The sequence below is a fragment of the Perognathus longimembris genome, chromosome 3 (genome assembly GCF_023159225.1).
Source record: "Perognathus longimembris pacificus isolate PPM17 chromosome 3, ASM2315922v1, whole genome shotgun sequence".
NCBI lineage: Eukaryota > Metazoa > Chordata > Mammalia > Rodentia > Heteromyidae > Perognathus > Perognathus longimembris.
In genome coordinates this window covers 74,988,663-75,007,835 of record NC_063163.1, presented here as the reverse complement: position 1 = coordinate 75,007,835, position 19,173 = coordinate 74,988,663, and the positions used below count along the sequence as shown (strand labels likewise).

General features: G+C 51.8%; 1 protein-coding gene across 1 annotated transcript; it reads left to right on the top strand.

The window, feature by feature from the left end:
* The first annotated feature begins 95 nt into the window (after positions 1-95).
* Positions 96-14,745, top strand: Akap8 (A-kinase anchoring protein 8). Its single transcript, XM_048342485.1, has 14 exons — positions 96-264; positions 1,818-1,856; positions 3,596-3,628; positions 3,957-4,236; positions 4,618-5,134; positions 5,586-5,715; positions 5,881-5,927; positions 7,099-7,132; positions 8,771-8,858; positions 10,740-10,881; positions 11,512-11,605; positions 11,977-12,107; positions 13,349-13,444; positions 14,068-14,745. Exons 1-14 carry the CDS (start codon positions 246-248, stop codon positions 14,521-14,523), a joined length of 2,106 nt encoding a protein of 701 aa, XP_048198442.1. The 5' UTR covers positions 96-245; the 3' UTR covers positions 14,524-14,745.
* Positions 14,746-19,173: the final 4,428 nt, after the last annotated feature.

Genomic DNA, 19,173 nt, shown 5'->3' with positions numbered 1-19,173 from the left:
GCCTGCTTGGAGGCACCGCTGCTCGACCACAACTCCCGAGATGCCGTGGGCCGGGCGGCCTAGCGACCCAGAAGGCTGGGTGGGGCGGCGGGGGCGGGCCCTTCGCAAAGACCAGCCAATGGCGGTGCGCGAGAGGACTGACGGGAACAACTGGTCTCCCAGTAGCGGGCGGCGAGAGGTGCGCGGGGCGCATGCGTTCTGAGGAAAGCTAGAAAAAGGGTTTGCTGCCGGGCCACGTCGGAGACATGGAGCAAGGTTACGGAGGTTAGTGTACTCTCAGGGGCGCAGAGCGGGAGGGTTCGGCGGGCAGGGAGCCGCCGCCGCGTAGGGGCCCACGGCTCGGGGCCTGCTTCTGGTTCGCAGTTACTGCAGCCTGGCTCCAGGAGAGGCGGCTGGGACGCGCGGGCCGCCCATTGGGCCTCGGCGCCGTCGCTCCTGGACCCCTGCGAGCGGATTGGCCGGTGGCCCGGGCGGGCGAGGCCCGGTGAGAAGACACTGAGGTGGGCTTCTGGGGGTGCCTTGGGCCGTTTCAGCCCCGAAACCCGCGTGGTGTCGGGCGCGCCCCGGCCCTAGCGACCCCAACGTTCCCAGCGTTCGCAGTCCCGCCTTTCCTTTCGGTAGGCGCCACAAAATGGCGTCGGGGGCGGGGCTTCTGCGCGGGATTCTGGGGCCTGGTCTAAGACCTGGGGTCGGCCCTCGGCTGCGGGATGAGCGTGGCCCCCACCTCTCCGGGCCTCCGCTCTGGATCCGGGCTCGGGCTCCGCAGGGGCGCACATGGCTCGGAGCGCCAGCAGCCATCTGGGCCTGGCTGGTTCCGACCTCTGGCCCACCAACCCCGTGGTTCAAGGGTCACTTGGCCAACCCTGCGATGTGTGCTGGTTCTGATCGCGGATGAAACTTTGAGGGATGTATGGGTGCTCTTTGCAAAGCTGGAAACTTGGATGTACTCGGACCCAGACGACAGAATTTTCTCCAGGTTGTTCCTTGTGGTGGCCTGGAGGGACCAAGAAGCTGTGTGACAGGGAAAATGCTCTTTTCCCACTGCTAGTTTCAGTTTTTGCTGCAGGGCGAGTTATTTTTTGTTGTTGGTTTGTTTTTTCCTTTTGTGCCTGTCTTGGCTTGAACTCAAGCCTTGGGTGCTATCCCTGAACTTTTTACCCAAGACTGTCGCTCTCCCCACTTGTGCCCGTGTACACAGCTCCACTTCTGGCTTTTTGGTGGCTCATTGGAGATGATAATATCATAGGCTTTACTGCCTGGGTTGTCTTCAAGCCTCAGATCTCACCCTCCTGAGTAGCTGGGATTACAGGCATAAACCCCTGACCATGTGTTGGTCTTCATGGAAAGAGACTGAAAATTACACCCCTCTGTCGATGTCACAGGGCCCAGGCCGGGGCTCTGGACACAAAGGTCTACAGGGAGCATTGCAGGGGTTAAAGTAACTTAGAGTTAAAGTAACTTAGTAACGCAAAGGGGTACAGTGTCTGTCACTGGATTTCCAAATTCATTACCAGTTATGAGGTACCTCTAGCAGCAGTCTGAGCTGGTTTCTCAGAGACATAGGTAGGGAGCTGCCCTGTCTAGTGTCATCCAAGTCCTGTGCCCCCCTCCTCCCCCCCTTTTTAATTTTTAATTTTCTTGCTTGTATCTAAGCAGTGGAGTGTGAGGAAGCAGTGAGCTGGGAGGTAGCCTTTGGGTGTGTGTATGTGTGTGCTTTCTTATAAAGCTGGCACTGACTTCTGCAGAGGGTCCTTTAGGTTCCACAGGGCACCTCAGAAGCCACTGTGGTGGAGTGTGATAGAGTCTTCTTTTCACAGGCTACGGGGCATGGAGTGCAGCATCTGCCAACACCCAGGGTAAGTGGGTCCTATTTTGGGGGGTAAGACCCCCCAACACAGCAGATCCAATCCCAGTGCTGGCCTGTACCAAGTGCAGTCCCTAGTGATAATAAATGCCTTGTTTCCTAGGCTATCCACTCTCCATTGTACGAAAGCAGCCATAGATAATACAGAGAAGTAGGCACAGCTATACCAATACTTCAATGTGGACACTAGAATTTGAATCTTGTTTCATGTGTTTTTTAGTATTCTTGGCAGCTGAGGACATAATTATCGTTTATCCTTTGCTGTATTTGATGTACTTTGCTCTCCAGCATAGCTTTGGCTTTACAGAAGCATGGAGTTTCTGGTCATTTCTTCTGTTAGTAAGATCTGTCCAAAGGGCTTGGGCATAGCTGAGTAGTAGTAGTAGTAGAGTGTAGGGCTGGGGATATCACTCAGGAACACTGGGCTAACAAGTTCAAGCCCTAGAGTTCAAACCCCAGCACCACAAAACAAAGCAGTAGAGAAGTGTGTGCTTAGACATGCAGGAGGGCCTGGGGTAGAGGCGGTCCATCATCAACTTCAATGCAATGTAGAGACACCAGGCATTACTGTGATAGATCTGTTACAGTTAATGAGCTGACACATTACTAAATTACTGCTTTTTACTTTTTTTGTGTGTTTGCTAGTACAAGGCTTTAAACCCAAGACTAGCTCTCACCAGCTTTGTTTGGTTGCTCTGCTGGAACTCTACTACTGAGCCATGCTTCTGCCCAGCCCCTTGCTCGCCCATCTTTCCTCCTGACTCCTTCCAACCCTCCCTTCTTCCCCTTTTCTTTCCTTTGGTAATTTTGGAGCTGCTGTTCTGTGGGCTTTTCTCCCTGGGCTGCCCTTGAGTTTGAATCCTTCAAATCTGTCTCCTGAGTTGCTAGGATTCCAGGCACCAGGATATTAACTATAGTCAGGTGTTGTATTGGTATATCAGTTTAAGTGACATGTCTTGTCAAATTTGTGTTCATCTCAATATTCTTCTGGAATGTCTTTTCTGTGACCATGTAGTAGTAGTAAAAAGCATCTTTAGCTTAAGGGATCTACAAAAAGTAAGCAATGAGTTAGATGTGTCCCAGGGTCTTCGGCTCACCTCTGTTCTACAGGCTGGATTATGAGGTTAGCTTGTTCAGAGGACCAGAATTTGTTCTGGGGTAATGAGGTAAAGTTTTTGTTTTGGTTCTCCCCCCCCCATTTTTTTGCTTTCAAATGGCCTGTGTGCAAGGGGCAAGGCTTCCTTCGTTTTCAGCCTGAAGCCTGTCTAGCACCACAGGAACAGGGCCACTTTTCTGCCCATCTCCCTGTGTCCCAGAAGGCCTCCCAGGTCATTCACTGCACGCAGTGTGCCTGTGTGCTGCTGAGTTGGAAGACATGATTATTTTCTCATGTCCTTTTGGTACCATTGGCAATGTCTGGGCTCTTACTCCTGGTGTAAGTGCAGACCTTTTTAAGGACTCTCCCTGGGGCCCAAGCCAGACTGGTCACTCAGCTGGTTCCCTCTCAGATCAGCTTCCTGCGGGTCAGCGGGACCCCCTCATGTGGGCTGGCCTGGGGGAGAGGACCTTTTATTGCTGGCTTGTATTGATTCTGTGGGAAATGAGCGTGCCAAGGGTGTAGTGTGTGGACAGTGTCTGCTCTGGTACAATGAAGAGACACCTGTCTCTCTGGAGTGTTATAGGGCCATTGTTCTTGCAGTAAACCTCTTCCATGCTTCTGTTTTCCCTAAGGTTCATATGGAAGTGGCGTGGCTGGCTGGCAAGGTAAACTCTTCTAAGGCTCTGCCTGGGAATCAAGGCCTGGCTGGCCTCAAGGGGTTGTTGGATGTGAGGGGGTGGGTTTGTAATGGGAGCCCCAATCCTCTTGTGGCTCCTCAGGACTCTGTAGTATTCCTAGGGTCTGGCCCAGAAATCCTGCTGCTCAGAGCTGAGGACCACGAAGTCCTCCTTCTGCCTCCTTTCTGAGCATGTGCTCAGGGCGGAGGATACCAGCAGTGTTTGGCTGGTAACACTTTCCTTCCTGGTGAACAGTGGCTGCTCCTGCAGACCTGCCTTGCGGCTGGTTTCACTTGGCTCTTCTTTCTTCCTATAGGCTACGACAACTACAATTATTACAGTGCCCAGAATGCCAGTGTCCCTGCAGGAGCGTCCTATAACTACGGCCCAGCCTCCTGGGAGGCCACCAAGGCCAGTGATGGTGGCCTGGCAGCGGGGGGTTCTGCCATGCCCCTGACATCCTACGGCCCAGAGCCATGCACTGACAATTCGGACTCTCTCATTGCCAAGATCAACCAACGACTGGATATGATGTCCAAGGAAGGAGGAAGGGGCGGGAGTGCGATCGGTGGGGAGGGCATGCAAGACCGAGAGAGGTGATTATGGGCCTTGAGCTCTTCCCAGGGGATCTTCCCAGCACCCACTCTTAGAGGGTTCTCCCTTGTCTTTCACCTTCCTGGATGTGCCAGAAATGAGGAGAGGAGACAGCATCATATGTACCTGTGTGGGCTGCAGGGCGTGACTCAGTAGAGTGACTGCTGATTGTCTCTCCTTGAGCAGTGTTCATGGGGCCGGGGCGGGGGGGGGGGGGGGGTCAGAGCACTGGTAGGTTTCTTCTGATCACTTAGGTGTGGGGCCCAGGGTGGTTTGATTTGCTGTTCAAAATGTTGGAGGGAGGTCAATTTTGTTGTGTTTAAGGGAGACAGGTGGACAGCTAGGTGGCTGGCTACCCCTGATGGCTTTTGCTTCCTTTCTAGCTCCTTCCGCTTCCAGGCCTTTGAGTCGTACGACTCCAGGCCCTGCCTGCTGGAGCCCAGCCGCTATCGCCCCAACTACAGCTATGACTATGAGCTGGGGACTGACCGCAATGGTGGTTTTGGTGGGCAGTATGGTGACTGCCGGGATGCAGGCCGAGAGCAGGGCTCCCTAGATGGCTTCATGCGGGGCCGGGGCCAGGGCCAAGGCCAAGGCCAAGGCCTGGGCCGCTTCCAGGATCGCTTCCAAGACCGGAGTAGCTCCAACAACACCTTCCTGCGCAGTGACTCCTTCATGCCACCCTCGGCCTCCTCTGAGTCCCTCCTTCCATCCTGGAGTGAACTGAACTACACGGGTGGACGTGGCCTGGGAGGCCCTTCTTCCAGCAGACCCCCTTCGTCCCTCTTCTCCCAATCCATGACTCCCAATTACAACATGATGGGCATGCAGGGGGTGGGTGGTTTTGACAACACCCTGCCTTACGGATGTAGTCGGCCACAGGCTCGGATGCAGGATCGGGTAAGTTTCTAAGAGCACTGGGCATTGGCTTTTCTTAACTGCTTTCCCGAGGTACAATGTATATTGCAAGATCCACTCACTTTTAGGTGTACAATTGCACTTTTAGTGTACAGCACAGGATTGTACAGTTAGGGACATGAGCCAGTTTTAGTACTCAAGGCTGAGGAGTTGGCAGCCATTGCTGTCCCCTCCCCCGGCTTGTCCTCATGGCTCACCTGCTTCCTGTTTCTGGACTGGCCTACCATAGATATTTGCTGTGGAACCAGCCACATACCATGTGGTCTTTGTGTTTGACTTCTTTCTTGGAACCTGGTGTTTGTGAATTTCAGCATGCTCACTCTCTTCAAAGATCTTTTCCTACCTCGGATTTCCCATCTCTCATCTGATCTTCATTTTTGTGGGCATTGGTGGGCCCAGGTAAGCCGTACACTGGATATGCTTGTGTCTCTAGCCCAGGAGGAGAGGGTTCGAGCGCTTTGGACCAGAAAGCATGGGCAGAAAGCGGAAGCCGTTTTTTATGTATGAGGAGCCAGATGCCAAACTGGCCCGCGCTGAGAGCGAAGGAGATTTTTCTGAAAATGGTATGTTCTGTGGGTCAGTGTGCAGGGTGGGTGTGATGTGACTCAGTTGCCCACTGAAAACTGGAGGGCTGGTCTATTTTACCCATGCTTCTTCAGCTCCTACTGCCTTGGGAACTGGGGCCACAGCCCAGGGGCTGACATTTCCCGTTTCTTTGTGTATGGCAGATGATGGAGCTGGTGACTTCCGGTCAGGAGATGAAGACTTCAGGGGTGTAAGTCCATCCTTATGAATCAGCCTTTTTGTCTTTTCAGTGCCAGTACTAGGACTTGAACCTGTTGAACCTCAGCTCCACTTCTGGCTTTTTGCTCTTTAATTGTTGGAGACAAGTGTCTCACAGACTTTCTTGCCCAGGCTGGCTTTGAACTGTGATCATCACATCTCAGGCTCTTGAGTATCGAAGACTGCAGGCTTGAATTGGCACCTGGCATAGTCTGTCTCCTTCTGAATAGATTTGTGCCCTGATTGGCAAATAGGTATAGTTTTCTGGCTGATAGTTTTCTGGCTGCAGCAGCCATCCTCTCCCTAAACACTCTCCCCACCTCCTCACCCCCATTGCTCCTATGCGCTTGTCATTGTAGAGGCTGTGCAGGCCCCGGCTGGCCACATGCACAGGATGTTCATTGGCTGCCAGTGCAGCTGGCTGGGGTTTGCATCCGTCATTCATAGAGAGTACTTTGCTCTCCTGTGGGTTCTGATTTGAGCCTGAAGAACCCAGTGTATGAAGATTTCCTCCAGGTGTTTCTGTTGTACAGACAGGTGGGCAGGGAGCAGCAATTGTTCAGCTTTTAGTTTTCCCCCAGCAGTTCTGGGAGTGGGTAGAGGCAGGTGCTCCTACCACTGAACCCTGTCCCTACTCCTGAGACTGTTACTTGTCCCCAGTTCTGCTGGCTTAGATCTTGAGACTGGGAATCTCAGATCTCTACATTGCTACCCTAATCTTAGACACTGCCTAAGGCATGAGCTTGGTTAAAACATCCCAGAATCATTTTTAAATACACCTGATGAGTTAAAACACTGATGAAATATGAACAAGTGCTTGGAAGTTTATCAAAGTCCATTTTCCATCAAGAATGCCAGAGTTAGGCTTCCTCAGGTGGACATGCTGTTGACATTTTGGGCTGTAGAACCACAAGTATGCATTGATTTGTCAGTAGAATCCTCTGGCTTTACAGGGGAACTATACGACTATAAGCCAGTATGTGACTTAAAGCCAAAAACGTCATTCTACAGAGTCTGAAGGGCGGAGTGATAACCAAGTGCTTGGTCTGTGCTCTGCAGTCTATCCTGACTCCTTGGCTCACAGCCAAGACCTAGGGTGAAGCTACCCACCTGAGGCTGGGCTGGGGCATTGTAGAGCTATGTGTGTCTTTTTTCTTTTTCAGGAGGATGAACTCTGTGACTCTGGGAAGCAGAGAGGTAGGCATCGCCCATGTCCCTTGCAGTTTTCCTGTGCCTGTTTCAGCCTGGTCCTGCTCCCAGCTTAAGAAAGCTGGAGGCCTGCGTGGAGGGGCTGCGTGCGGCTCCCCAGTGGGCCTAAGCTGTGTCAATCACCTTGGGCTTTGCTGTGGCATTGCCTCACTTGATCCCATCTCTGGGTATCTGAGTGCCACCCACAGTAGAGAAGGGAGGTAGAGAAAAGATGCCCCTTGGGCCGATCTTCTGTCCCTCTATAGCCAGTGCAGGTTCCTGAATTCTCACCTGGGCTTCGTAATGTCTAGTTCTTCCTTAGTTGCCAGCCTTGCTTGGCCTCTGCTGGGGATACGGACGGCTGCAGCGTCTGTATGGGGGACAGGAAGCAGATTATCTGGTGGGGTTGGGAGCCAGGAAGTGAGGGGGCTGCCTGTACCCTATGTACCCAGACCCGGATCTGGAGAGGCAGTCGTTGGCCAGCAGGTCTCATCAGCTCCTGGGCAAAAATACACATACCCCAAAGTAAGTAGCAAGATGGGAACAAGGCAATACCCCTGGGAGAGGCTGAAGAAGCTGCCTCTGCTCCGGGGGCCCTGGGTTTGTCCCAAAGCCACCTGTTTCCTCCCTTATCTATCCAAGCTGGTTACCCCAAGGATCACAGTCTGGCCCTTGGTTCTCAGGTTCAGTTGACCCTGCAAAGCCCCCACCCTTATAAGGCAAGCAGTCGAGTATCTTCCAAGCACTCAGCAGCCCGTGCAGCCCGGTAAATGCTAAAGCAAAGGTGACGTGTTTGTTACGCGCAGGTCCTGCTACCTCCCCGGATGACTTTGCTATTAAACAGCAGTCATAGTTTCAGGCAGTGACCTCTTGCCAAAAGTCCCACACGTCCTTTTGAGAGGCTTCTGAGCAGCGCACGCCGGTCGCCATCTTCGTGGGACAGTCTCGGGACTGGCATCAGGGGTAGGGGTTACAGTTCAGATGCTTATCCAACCTGTTTACAGCATCCAGCCCTGGCCCTGAGCCTGGGGGCCCACCTGGCCTCCTGCTGGGTCACCCGGTGCATGGCACAGCTCTCAGAGCTCCTGCCCCGGCCCCAGGGAATGGACGGGAGGACCAATTGGTCTCTTCTCATCTGTTTCTAGGATTGCTTCCCATGCAGCTCTGGGAAAGCCCTAGCTAGGTTGGCGGTTTTTGTGAATGGAAGATATAGGCCGGGCCAGCACGGACTGTGAGACCTGCTGAGGCCCTGGTTCAGAGGAGGCCACCCAGACGGTCAGCACGGCCCGCCTAGAGGTGGGACCGAGGGGAGTCAAGCAGCTTGCTTTACTTCCGGGGCCTCCCAGCTGCTGCCTCTGCCTGCGGCGAGTCAATAGGGCATCACATTGGACTGGAAGGTTGGCAGCTTGCCGTGGGAGCAGGCAGGCCAGGCCTGTCCCAGCTCTCTCCAGCCACGGGAAGACAGGTGACTCCTCTGGGTTCAACAGAAGCCTTTGGCTGCCCCTCAGTGCCTCGAGGTGGCCTGGGCCTGCCATCTGTAGAGACAGGCCGGGTATGGGGTGTGCTGGCTCAGCCTCAGCCCCTGAGATGGCCCTGGAGCTCAGCTCCCACGCAGCTCAGCATCTCCAAGGGACTTCTCTGTTACAGGAGACAAGGATGATGAAGAGGAGGATGGGAAGAAGAGGCGGGAAAAGCAACGGAGAAGAGACAGGACACGGGACCGAGCAGTTGACAGGTCAGGAGCCAGCAGGGAACCCCCAAGGAAGGTGGTCAGATCTGGGCGCACTCCAGGCTCTCCCCAGCTTGCTTTTCCTTTCTCTTCAATGCACAGGAACTTGGTTTGACTCCATGTGCTGAGAACTCTTAGCTGAGTCAGGCAGGAAGAGAACATGAGCAGTGAGGTGGAAGTGCGTGGGGAAGGGTGACATGAGGTTTCTGTGTTGGCTTAAAGAATGGGCCTCTGCCCTCCATGCTTTCTTTGCTGAATGGTCAGTGTGATCCTGTGTGCCCAGCAGGGGGCTCCCTTGTTCCCCCAGTAGGCTGAGGGGTGGGGTGGCCTGGCCCAGTATAGCATTAGGCATTTCAGAAAGTGACCTTCAGCTCACACTGCTGGCAGCAGTGTGCCCCATTGTCCAGCAGAGCTTAACATCGGAGAATATGTGTGCACACAGAGGTGTCTTGGGATTCTGCAAATGAGAAAGAATCACTGAGAACTTGCTGTCTTAGAGGAAGTGGAGACTTTGCAAAGAACTGTGTCCCTGCACCTCTGCAGTGTATTCCTGATATGCCTGCGCACCGCTGCCCTCTTTTCCTAGGTGTGTCATGGATTTATCAGAAGAGCAGAGCTGAGCTCCAGGGCAGCAGTGCCCCCTTGCATATGAACCTCCCCCTTGCTGACATTGCCTGCCATTTGTAATCCTCGCTACTCAGGAAGCTGAAATCTGAGGATCATAGTTCAAGGCTAGCCCAGGCAAAATAGTTCTCTGGGCTTCATTTCCAAAATAACCACAAAAGGCTAGGTTGGGGGTGTGATTCAAGTGGTAGGAACCCAGCCTAGCATGTACAGAAGAAATACCCTGAGTTCAACACCCTCCCCCCCACCCTCCACCCCCAAAGCCAGAATATAGAGCCATAGAGCCTTTGCTTTTAGTCATAATTGGGCGTGCCTGGAGCAGCTAGTAATGTAGCTTAATGGTAGAGGGCCATGCTGGAGGCTCTGGGTTCCATTCCAAACACCACAGAAATAAATAGAACTTGACAAGCCTTCTATGTCATTGCCTTTTCTTTCCATTGAGTCTGAGGGAGCACTGCTTTTGAGTGTGAGGCTTCAGGAATTTCCCCCACATAAGTAAAGGTCTCCAGCTGGGAATGTGGCCTAGTGGTAAAGTGCTCGCCTCGTATGCATGAAGCCCTGGGTTCAATTCCTCAGCACCACATATATAGAAAAAAACCGGAAGTGGCGCTGTGGCTCAAGAGGTAGAGTTCTAACCTTGAGCAAAAAGAAGCCAGGGACAGTGCTCAGGCCCTGAGTCCATGCCCCAGGACTGGCAACAAAAACAAAACAAAGAAAAGGTCTCCAGAAAGCCATCTTGGTGGCTGCAGAGAGAAATTATTTGAGATATGGAGTTAAATACTTGAACTTTGGAGCAGTCACTGGGGCTGGGGGAGTCACCAAATGGAAAGTTCTCTGACTTTGGGCTTTGGGGCCAGAGAGTCTGGAGTGCCATTGGAATGTTGTGTGAGCATTTTCTTTGAGGTATTGGTAAGGATGCACCCGATTACTCTTTTTGCGTACCTGCTCCTCTGCTTCCTGGGAGAACCAAAGGGCTTGGCTCAGAAACGGCGATTCTTTTGCTTCCCTACTCTTCGTGTGTGTGTGTGTGTGTGTGTGTGTGTGTGTGACCTTTTTTTGTTTCTCAAGGGTAGTGCTCTATCACTTGAGTCACAGTCCACTTTCTGCTTTTTTGGTGCTTAATTAGAGAAAAGGAGTCTCAGAGACTTTGCTGCCTGGCTTGGCTTTAAACTGTGATCCTCAGATCTTAGCCTCCTGAGTAGCTAAGGTTACAAGCATGTAACTGGCCCCTCTGTTTCTTCCTTACTCATTTTCCTTTTCCAGGATTCAGTTTGCCTGTTCTGTGTGCAAGTTTCGTAGCTTCGAAAATGAGGAAATCCAGAGCCATCTGCAGAGCAAATTTCATAAAGACACGCTGCGGTTTATAAGTACCAAACTTCCCGACAAGACGGTGGAGTTTCTCCAGGTGAGGTATTCCCCACAAACGCTAGGTTGCATGCAGGGTGGGGGTGGGGGGAGCACTAAATGTACGTGAGCAGGGTTCATTTCCCAGATGTAAACAGTTGTGCACATCCCGAGTCTTTCTCAGTCCAGCCACCATGATTTCTGCCCACGTAGCTGTCTGTTCCCGTGACATCTTCCTGTCGTGCAGAAGGGGAAAGTAGCACTCTAGCCTACTCTCCTTTTTATATGGTGCTGATGCAGGACCCTGCTAGCATCTTGTTTTCTGGCAGCATAGAAAAAAAAACCAGGCACAGCAGGCACCATATAGAGTAAAGTAGTAAAGAGTTGATTTAACAGAGAGGAAATGTGAAGAATGAACAGTGAGGAATGAACAGGGGGAACTGTCACATGGCTTTGGGCCCAGGCTTTTGTTGTCCCTCTTCCCCTTTTCTCCCTTTAGGCAGTTTTTCAGATTGTGATTGGTTTGTTTGAAATAGGCAGTAGCCACAGGATGGTGGCTTGTAGGACGGCTGGCCTGAGTTAGGGCAAGGCCCAAGACTACCCCTAGTGGTGGCCACTGATTAGGGGGAGGGGTGTGCTGGTGAGCTGGTTGGCTGCTATTTTCCTTCATTGCCATCTCCCATCCCTGTAGGAATACATCATAAATAGGAACAAGAAGATTGAGAAGCGGCGGCAGGAACTGATGGAGAAGGAAAGCCCCAAGCCCAAACCAGATCCATTCAGAGGTGAGGGATGAATCCTGCATGTGCATTATTTTGGACACCTGAGGCACCAGAAACTGCAGGGGCTGATGTGGGTCAGTGCTGGAGTGCTCGCCTGGCATGCATGAGTTTTGAGTCCATTTGTAAACACTGCAGAGCTAGCACAGACTGCTAGCCATTATTAACAGGTAGAGGTGCCACAGGGCAGCTTATGTATGGCTATGGTGTCTTTCCCCTTGGTGTGAAGGAGAGAGGATAGCTAGAGTACAACGTGTGTACACTTCAGCCTTACTCACACCCTTCCAGGATGGCCCACTCCTGCCTCAGTCCTAACCAGGGAGAAGGTGTAGGTCTTGTGGGGTGGGAAGACCATCCCTTGGCTGCTTCTTCCACAGGGATTGGCCAGGAACACTTCTTCAAGAAGATCGAAGCAGCACACTGCCTGGCCTGCGACATGCTCATTCCTGCACAGCACCAGCTCCTCCAGCGGCACCTGCACTCCGCAGACCACAACCATAACCGCAGGGTGAGCCCTCCACTGGGATGGTGGGTTGGGTGTGCTCACTCACACCTGTAACTCCAGAATTCAGGAGGTCATGAGTTCAAGGCAAGCCTGGACTGCAGAGCAAGACCCTGTTTCAAAAACACCAAAGACTGCTGGGCGCTGACAGCTTACACCTATAATACTAGCTACGCAGGAGCCTGAGATCTGGGGATCAAGATTCAAAGCCAGCCCTGGCAGGAAAGTCTGAGAGAATCAAATCTCCAATGAACCACCAGAAAACCGCAAGTGGGGCTGTGGGCCCCACAAAGTATAAAGCACTAGTCTTAAGTGAAAGAGCCCAGGGAAAGTGCCCAGGCCTTGAGTTTACACCTCACAATGGACACCCCCCCCCAAAAAAAACAAAACAAAACAAAACAAAAAAACACCAAGGGCAGCTGGGTACCTATCCTAGCAAGCAGGCCCTGAGGGCTCCGATAGTATGTGACCGTTGCTAGAGGGTGTGGCTGCACATAGCTCTCTGGTTCAGCATCTCTATCTAGTTTACCCAGCTTCTAATGGGAGTTTATCATTAGCTGCCCACCCACCTCTCTGCATAGCTCCCTCTGCTCATTCTACAAAAGGTCGGCAGTCTAGAAGCATGGCATTGGAATATGCACAAGGGGTCTAGCCATATGGCCCAGACTGTTCTTGAACTCTTGGTCCTCCTACCTTGCCTTCCAGATGCTGAGATTACAGTGTAATGTCTGTGTGAATGTAACCCTCATCCTGTTGGGAAAGCTGCCCAGCTTTGCTTCCTCTGGGTTTAGTGGCTCGATGTACATGTTGTGTGGTGTCAGTTTGGGCCCTGCTTTTACCTTATGATCTAGCTTTTTCACTTGGCTTCACTGTGTTGGCTCCAGAGGTCCCCTGGTGCCCATTGCTCTGGTTCTGAGAGCCTGGCGTTTGCCTTATGAAGTGGTGGTAGTCTGTCAGGACTAGTTGGGATAGCATGGCCAGTCTTGTTCCACGTGGCCTTTTAAAAAATCTACCTTGGGGGGCTGGGGATATGGCCTAGTGGCAAGAGCGCTTGCCTCGTATACATGAGGCCCTGGGTTCGATTCCCCAGCATCACATATACAGAAAACGGCCAGAAGTGGTGCTGTGGCTCAAGTGGCAGAGTGCTAGCTTTGAGCAAAAAGAAGCCAGGGACAGTGCTCAGGCCCTGAGTCCAAGCACCAGGACTTGCCAAAAAAAAAAAAAATCTACCTTGGTTGTCATTGCAGATGGCTGCTGAGCAGTTCAAGAAAACAAGTCTCCATGTGGCCAAGAGTGTTTTAAACAATAGACACATAGTGAAAATGCTGGAGAAATACCTCAAGGTTTGTGCCTGTGGGTCCAGGGCAGGAAAGGAATGAAGGGTCCTGGTATTAAAATTTAGGGAGTCAGAGTACGTCAGGCATACTGGGATTTCCATAGTTCATGTGCTTGGCTAGGAGCTCTGGCAATGGGAAATTGCTTGAATTGTAGTGCTGTGGTGCTGACTCTCACAATGAGAAAGAAACTGCGTGTGTAGTCATAAAGAAGTGAACAAATAAGGGGGAAGTGCTTTTTTTAAAAGTCATCCATTCCAGTTGCAGTAGCACATGCCTGTACTCTAAGCTACTCTGGAGGCTGAGGAAGGAGGATTGCCGGAGCCCAGGAAGGGAGTCTAACAAGGGTAACAGAGGGACACCTGTCTCATAGTAAAAATTTTAATAGGAACCAGGTGCTGGTGTCTCACACCTGTAATGCTAGCTACTCAGGAGGCTGAGGAAGGAGGATTGGGGTTTGAAGCCAGCCCAGAAGTAGCTCTGTGGCTCAAGGTGATAGAGTGCTAGCCTTGACCAAAAAGAGCTCAGGGACAACGCCCAGGCCTCAAGTTCAAGAGAAAAAATTTGAAGGAATGGGAGGGATTGACTCCTTAGGCCTCCTTTCTGGTGCTGATCTGTGTGTCTCCGTCCAGGGAGAGGACCCTTTTACCAGCGAAACCACTGATCCTGAAATGGATGAAGACAACGTGGGTGGGGAGGAAAAGGAAGAGACACCGGAAGGGGCAGCTGCAGCTGTGTTGGCGGAGGTTATCACGGCAGCAGTGAAGGCTGTGGATGGTGAAGAAGGGCCAGTGGGAGACACCACTGAGGTTCTGGCTCAAGGCGAAGGCCCCATGGACATGGTAGAGGCCATCAGCCATCCCCTTGCTGAGCAGCCACCAGAAGAGCATGCCTCTTATGGAACAGCCTCTGAGAAGGGGAACACTGAAGAAGACCAGGCTGGAAGTGAGGCACCTGAGGCTGGAAGTGAGATGGTGACACCAGTGGCTGGGACAGAAAGCGCCACAACGGTTGCTGCTTCCATCCCGGCTCCCGCAGATGCCGAAGCAGGACAAACCAAGTCTAAAGATGCCATCCTCACAGCATGACCTCCATGTGCCGTCAGGAATCTGGTGCAGAATGCATTCCCCTTTTTTCTTAGGCAGTGGGGCTTGTATTACTGGAATATGCTGTACTGGGTTTGGGGGCAATCCAGCCATTTCCTTTCGTGCAGGGCTGGCCTTCCTCTTTGAAGTCTGGCCCTAGCATTTCTCCCACATTGAGTGGACTCCTAACACTGCACTTAGAATAATAAAATTTTGGTAACTAGATCATGATTCTTTGCCTGTTGAATTCAGCTAATAGCTAAATGCCATCGTTTAATAGCATTGGCTTTATGCTTTCCTTGTGCACTAGGACTGAATCCAGGGCCTTGCACCAGCCTGTTCTTTACCACTCAGCCCTTTTGTTTTTATTTTGCTTTTGAGATAGGGTCCCATGTAGCCTGTGGAGTTATGGCATTGCATGGTTTGTTCTGCATGGTGTGGCAGGACCCATCCACATTTGTCATGACAGGAGCTGCTGCACTGGACACACCCACCTGACCTCATGAAGGGTTATTTCCCATCACCTCATTTGTGTTCTACCTGTTACTGCAGGGTTTTTCATCTTGAGTTCAATTAAACACTCAAGAAAACATCCCAGAGATGGACAAGCAATATAAGTGTGCATAAGCAATAATGTTGCATTTTAGACAAGTGTTTTCCTTTGGAGGTTCTGAGTGAGAAAAGAAGGCTGACATCCAATGGGAGCAGTGCACATCTGGTATACTATAATCACAAGATTGTCCTGTTCTGGGTGCTCATTTGTGACCAAAGTCTAAAGATGGTGGGCATGTGCTCAGAGAGGTGGACTGAAGGTGGGAGATGTCAATCTTAAAACTAATCATGGAAATAAATGCATCAGCAAAGTGCCACCTCAATTTTTGGGGGGTGTATGTATATGTGGGTACTAGGTTATAAACACCCTGGACAATGTCCCTGAGCTTTTTTTTTTTTTTTTTTTGGTCATGGGGCTTGAACTCTGGGCCTGGGTCCTGTCCCTGAGCTCTTCAGCTCAAGGCTAGTAGTGCTCTACCACTTGAGCCACAGTGCCACTTTGGTTTTTGGGTGGTTGGAGATAAAGAGTCTCATGGACTTAATTGCTGGGGCTGGCTTTGAGCCACAATCCTCAGATCTCAGCCTTCTGAATAGCTAGGGTTAAGGGGTTGAGCCACTGGTGCCTGGCTTGTCCCTGAGTTTTTTTGCTCAATGCTGGTGCTCCGAGCCACAGCTCCACTTCCAGCTATCTGCTGCTTTTTTGGAGGTAAGAGTCTGGCTTGTATGACCAGCCTGGCATTGAACTTTCATCCTCAGATCTCTACTTTCTGGGTAACTAGGGTTACAGGCATGAGCTACCAGCGCTTGCCTCCACAGTCCTTTTTTTTGGCCAGTCTTGGGGCTCTGACTCGGCCTGAGCAGTGTCCCTGGCTTCTTTTTGCTCAAGGCTAGCACTGTACCTCTTGAGCTACAGCACCCCTTATGGCTTTTCCTGTTTATGTGGTGCTAGGGAATCGAACCCAGGGCTTCATGCATGCTAGGTAAGCACTCTCCTGCTACGCCACATTCCCACCCCCTCCACAGTCATTTCTGCTCAACAATCTGTAATCACAGGCTGAACATGTCTTGAAAATTGACTGGTTTTGCTGTTGGGTTTTGCTGTTGAAACTTAGGGCTTCACATAGGACAGGCCTTCTACAAATGAGCCACATCTCAGGCTTGGCCCTTGGGACCAAAAGGGAAAAAGTTTAGAGCCTCACCTTATAGCCAAGCTGTCTCAGCATCTTAAGTGTTGGAATTACAGAAGTGTGCCATCATGACTGGCTTAAGCTTACTTTCTATGCAAAAATGGGACTGAGGTCATGATTCAGATAGGGGGAGGTGCCTGTGGCTCACATATACCATCCTAGCTACTAGAGGCTGAAGTGTGAGGATCCAGGTTTGAAGCCAGTCCCCAGAACTGGCCTATAAATGGGTTACTTAAGTTAGTTGCATCATCCTCCAAAACAGGCTCTGGTTTCAACAATGGTGATGATCCGCCATAGCAACAAATCTTTCCCTGCTGAGCAAATGCCACAGAGACGCTTTCTGGTAGCTAAAGCAGTCTCACCTGACCCACTGCCACACATTCTGCCTTAGGCTTGTGTGTGCTGGGGCTTGAACTCCGCCTGGGTGCTGTCCCTTAGTGTTTTCACTCAAGGTTGGCACTTTGCCACCTTCCCACAGCTTCACTTCAGGCTTTCTTCCATGGTTAATTGGAAGTAAGAGTCTCAAGTCTTCTCTGCCCCAGCTGGCTTAGAACCTTGATCTTCAGAGAGCCACCAGCCCCTGACTTGACACATTTCTTTGAAGCTCAATTTCAGCATTTTATAGCCATAGATTTGATGAAAAAGGTATTTGGGGGAGAAGACTGTGCATAGACCTAAAAGGATAATAATTATTATGATGGGGTAATACAGACTAATTGAAGACCAATATAGTTTAATTTACACCATCAATATAAAATTCAAATTCGACTAGAAGGACGTTTTAAGAGTCAGTTGACTTCTTACAATTAATCATTTAGGGGCTGGGGATATGGCCTAGTGGCAAGAGTGCTCACCTCATATACATGAAGCCCTGGGTTCGATTCCTCAGCACCACATATACAGAAAATGGCCAGAAGTGTCGCTGTGGCTCAAGTGGCACAGGGCTAGCCTTGAGCAAGAAGAAGCCAAGGACAGTGCTCAGGCCCTGAGTCCAAGCCCAGGACTGGCAAAAAAAAAAAAATCATTTATCTCATACTTAGAAGAACATGAAACATTTAATTTCACTTTGCTTAGGACCCTTTAATGATTTATTTACCCTTTTATGATTGGTTACTCACAAACAAAAACTATGACAGGAAAGAAATGATTTTTCTGGTGTCAAAATGTATCAATTATTCTATCAAAAATTATCCTAAAAGAGGTCATCCAGGAGCGGTCATCCAGGAGCAATGTTATTCTCAAGACAGGTTGTGGGGGGGGGGGAGGGGGAAGACAGAGTGTACTTGTCTTGGGGTTTGAACTCTGAGCCTGGACACAGCTTTTTTTTCCTTAAGGCTATTTAGTGTTCTATCCACTTCAGCCACGGCTCCATTTCCAGCCTTTTTTGGGGGGGAGGGGGGAGGTAGTGGGGCTTTAACTCTGGACCTGGGTGCTGTCCCTGAGCTCTTCAGCTCAAGGCTTCCGAGTAGCTAGGATTGTAGGTGTGAATCACCGATGCCCAGCCAGCCTTTTGATGGTCAATTGGACTTGAGTCACATGGACTTTTCTACCTCCACTGGCTTGCAACTGTAATCCTCAGGTCTCTACCTCCACTGGCTTGCAACTGTAATCCTCAGGTCTCAGCCTCCCGAGCAGAGAGACTTACTGAATCTTTTTTTGTTTGTTTGTATTTTTGTTTTGTTTTTTTTTTGGCCAGTCCTGGGGCTTGGACTCAGAGCCTGAGCACTGTCCCTGGCTTCTTTTTGCTCAAGGCTAGCACTCTGCCACTTGAGCCACAGCGCCACTTCTGGCTGTTTTCTGTATATGTGGTGCTGGGGAATTGAACCCAGGGCCTCATGTATGCGAGGCAAGCACTCTTGCCACTAGGCCATATCCCCAGCCCGACTTACTGAATCTTAAGGATGAAAAGGAGAGATTAATCCAGGGAGGGTAGGGGAAATGTAGAAGGAGAGGCAAAGGGAGTGAAGAGAGGAAGAGGGAAGAGAGGGGGGAAGAGAATGGTAGAAGGGAAAGGGACACGGGCGGGGGGGGGGGGAAGAGGAGAGAGGAGACAAGAGAGGGGAGAGAGAGAGGGAGAGGGAGGGAGGGAGAGAGAGAAATAGAGAGCGAGAGAGAGAAACGAGCGCCCCCTGTGGTTGGAGACGAGCAGTGCGCAATTTTCAATTCTACGGAGCGCAGCCTGCCGGGTGACAGCTTTCTATTTCCCTCCCTCCGGCTCACCAAGGCCCCAGAGCTCACCCTCCCCGTCCACCTACAGTCTAAACGCCCCAACACCCGAGTCCCGCCCTCAGCGTTCCTGCCCCGGGGCTATCCTCCAGGGCCGAGACTGAGATTCCGTGGGTGCCTGGGGTCTCTCCATCCCACCCTCTACTGCCAGATCTTCTCCGCCCCCTATTTCCCGCGTCCGTCACGGTCTTCGGATCTCTCCTCCCTGGCCGGGCCGTCCGTCCGAGGGTGGCTTCCACGGCTCTCCAACCCCGCTGCACGACCACTTGCAGTGTCAGTCGGGGTTCCCAGACCCCTCTCCGGGGTCTGAGGGTCTTTGGGTGGGGGTGCCTCACTCGGTCTTCAGGTTCCTTCTGGCCTCCTCCTTGGAGATGGGTCTCCTCTTGGTTTTGGGGGGCTCTTCAGCCCCCTCCTGCAATCTGTGCAGGGAGGGGTCTCTTCGCTTCGTCTGCCGGCTCCCCTCCTCAGGAGTTAGGATCCCCGCAGCCTCCCCCTGTGGTTTTCAGGGTCGCCCCCAGACCCCTGACAAGGGAGGGCTCGGGCACTCACTAGGCTTCCCTCCGTCAACAGTCTCGTCGCAGTCTGGAGCCGCGGGCTGGGTGGAGCGCGCACGCCGGGCGGCGGCGGCCGCACAGGACCGCGCCCGCTGCGTGCGCGGTGACGTCAGTGCGCTGGCGGCGGCGGCGGC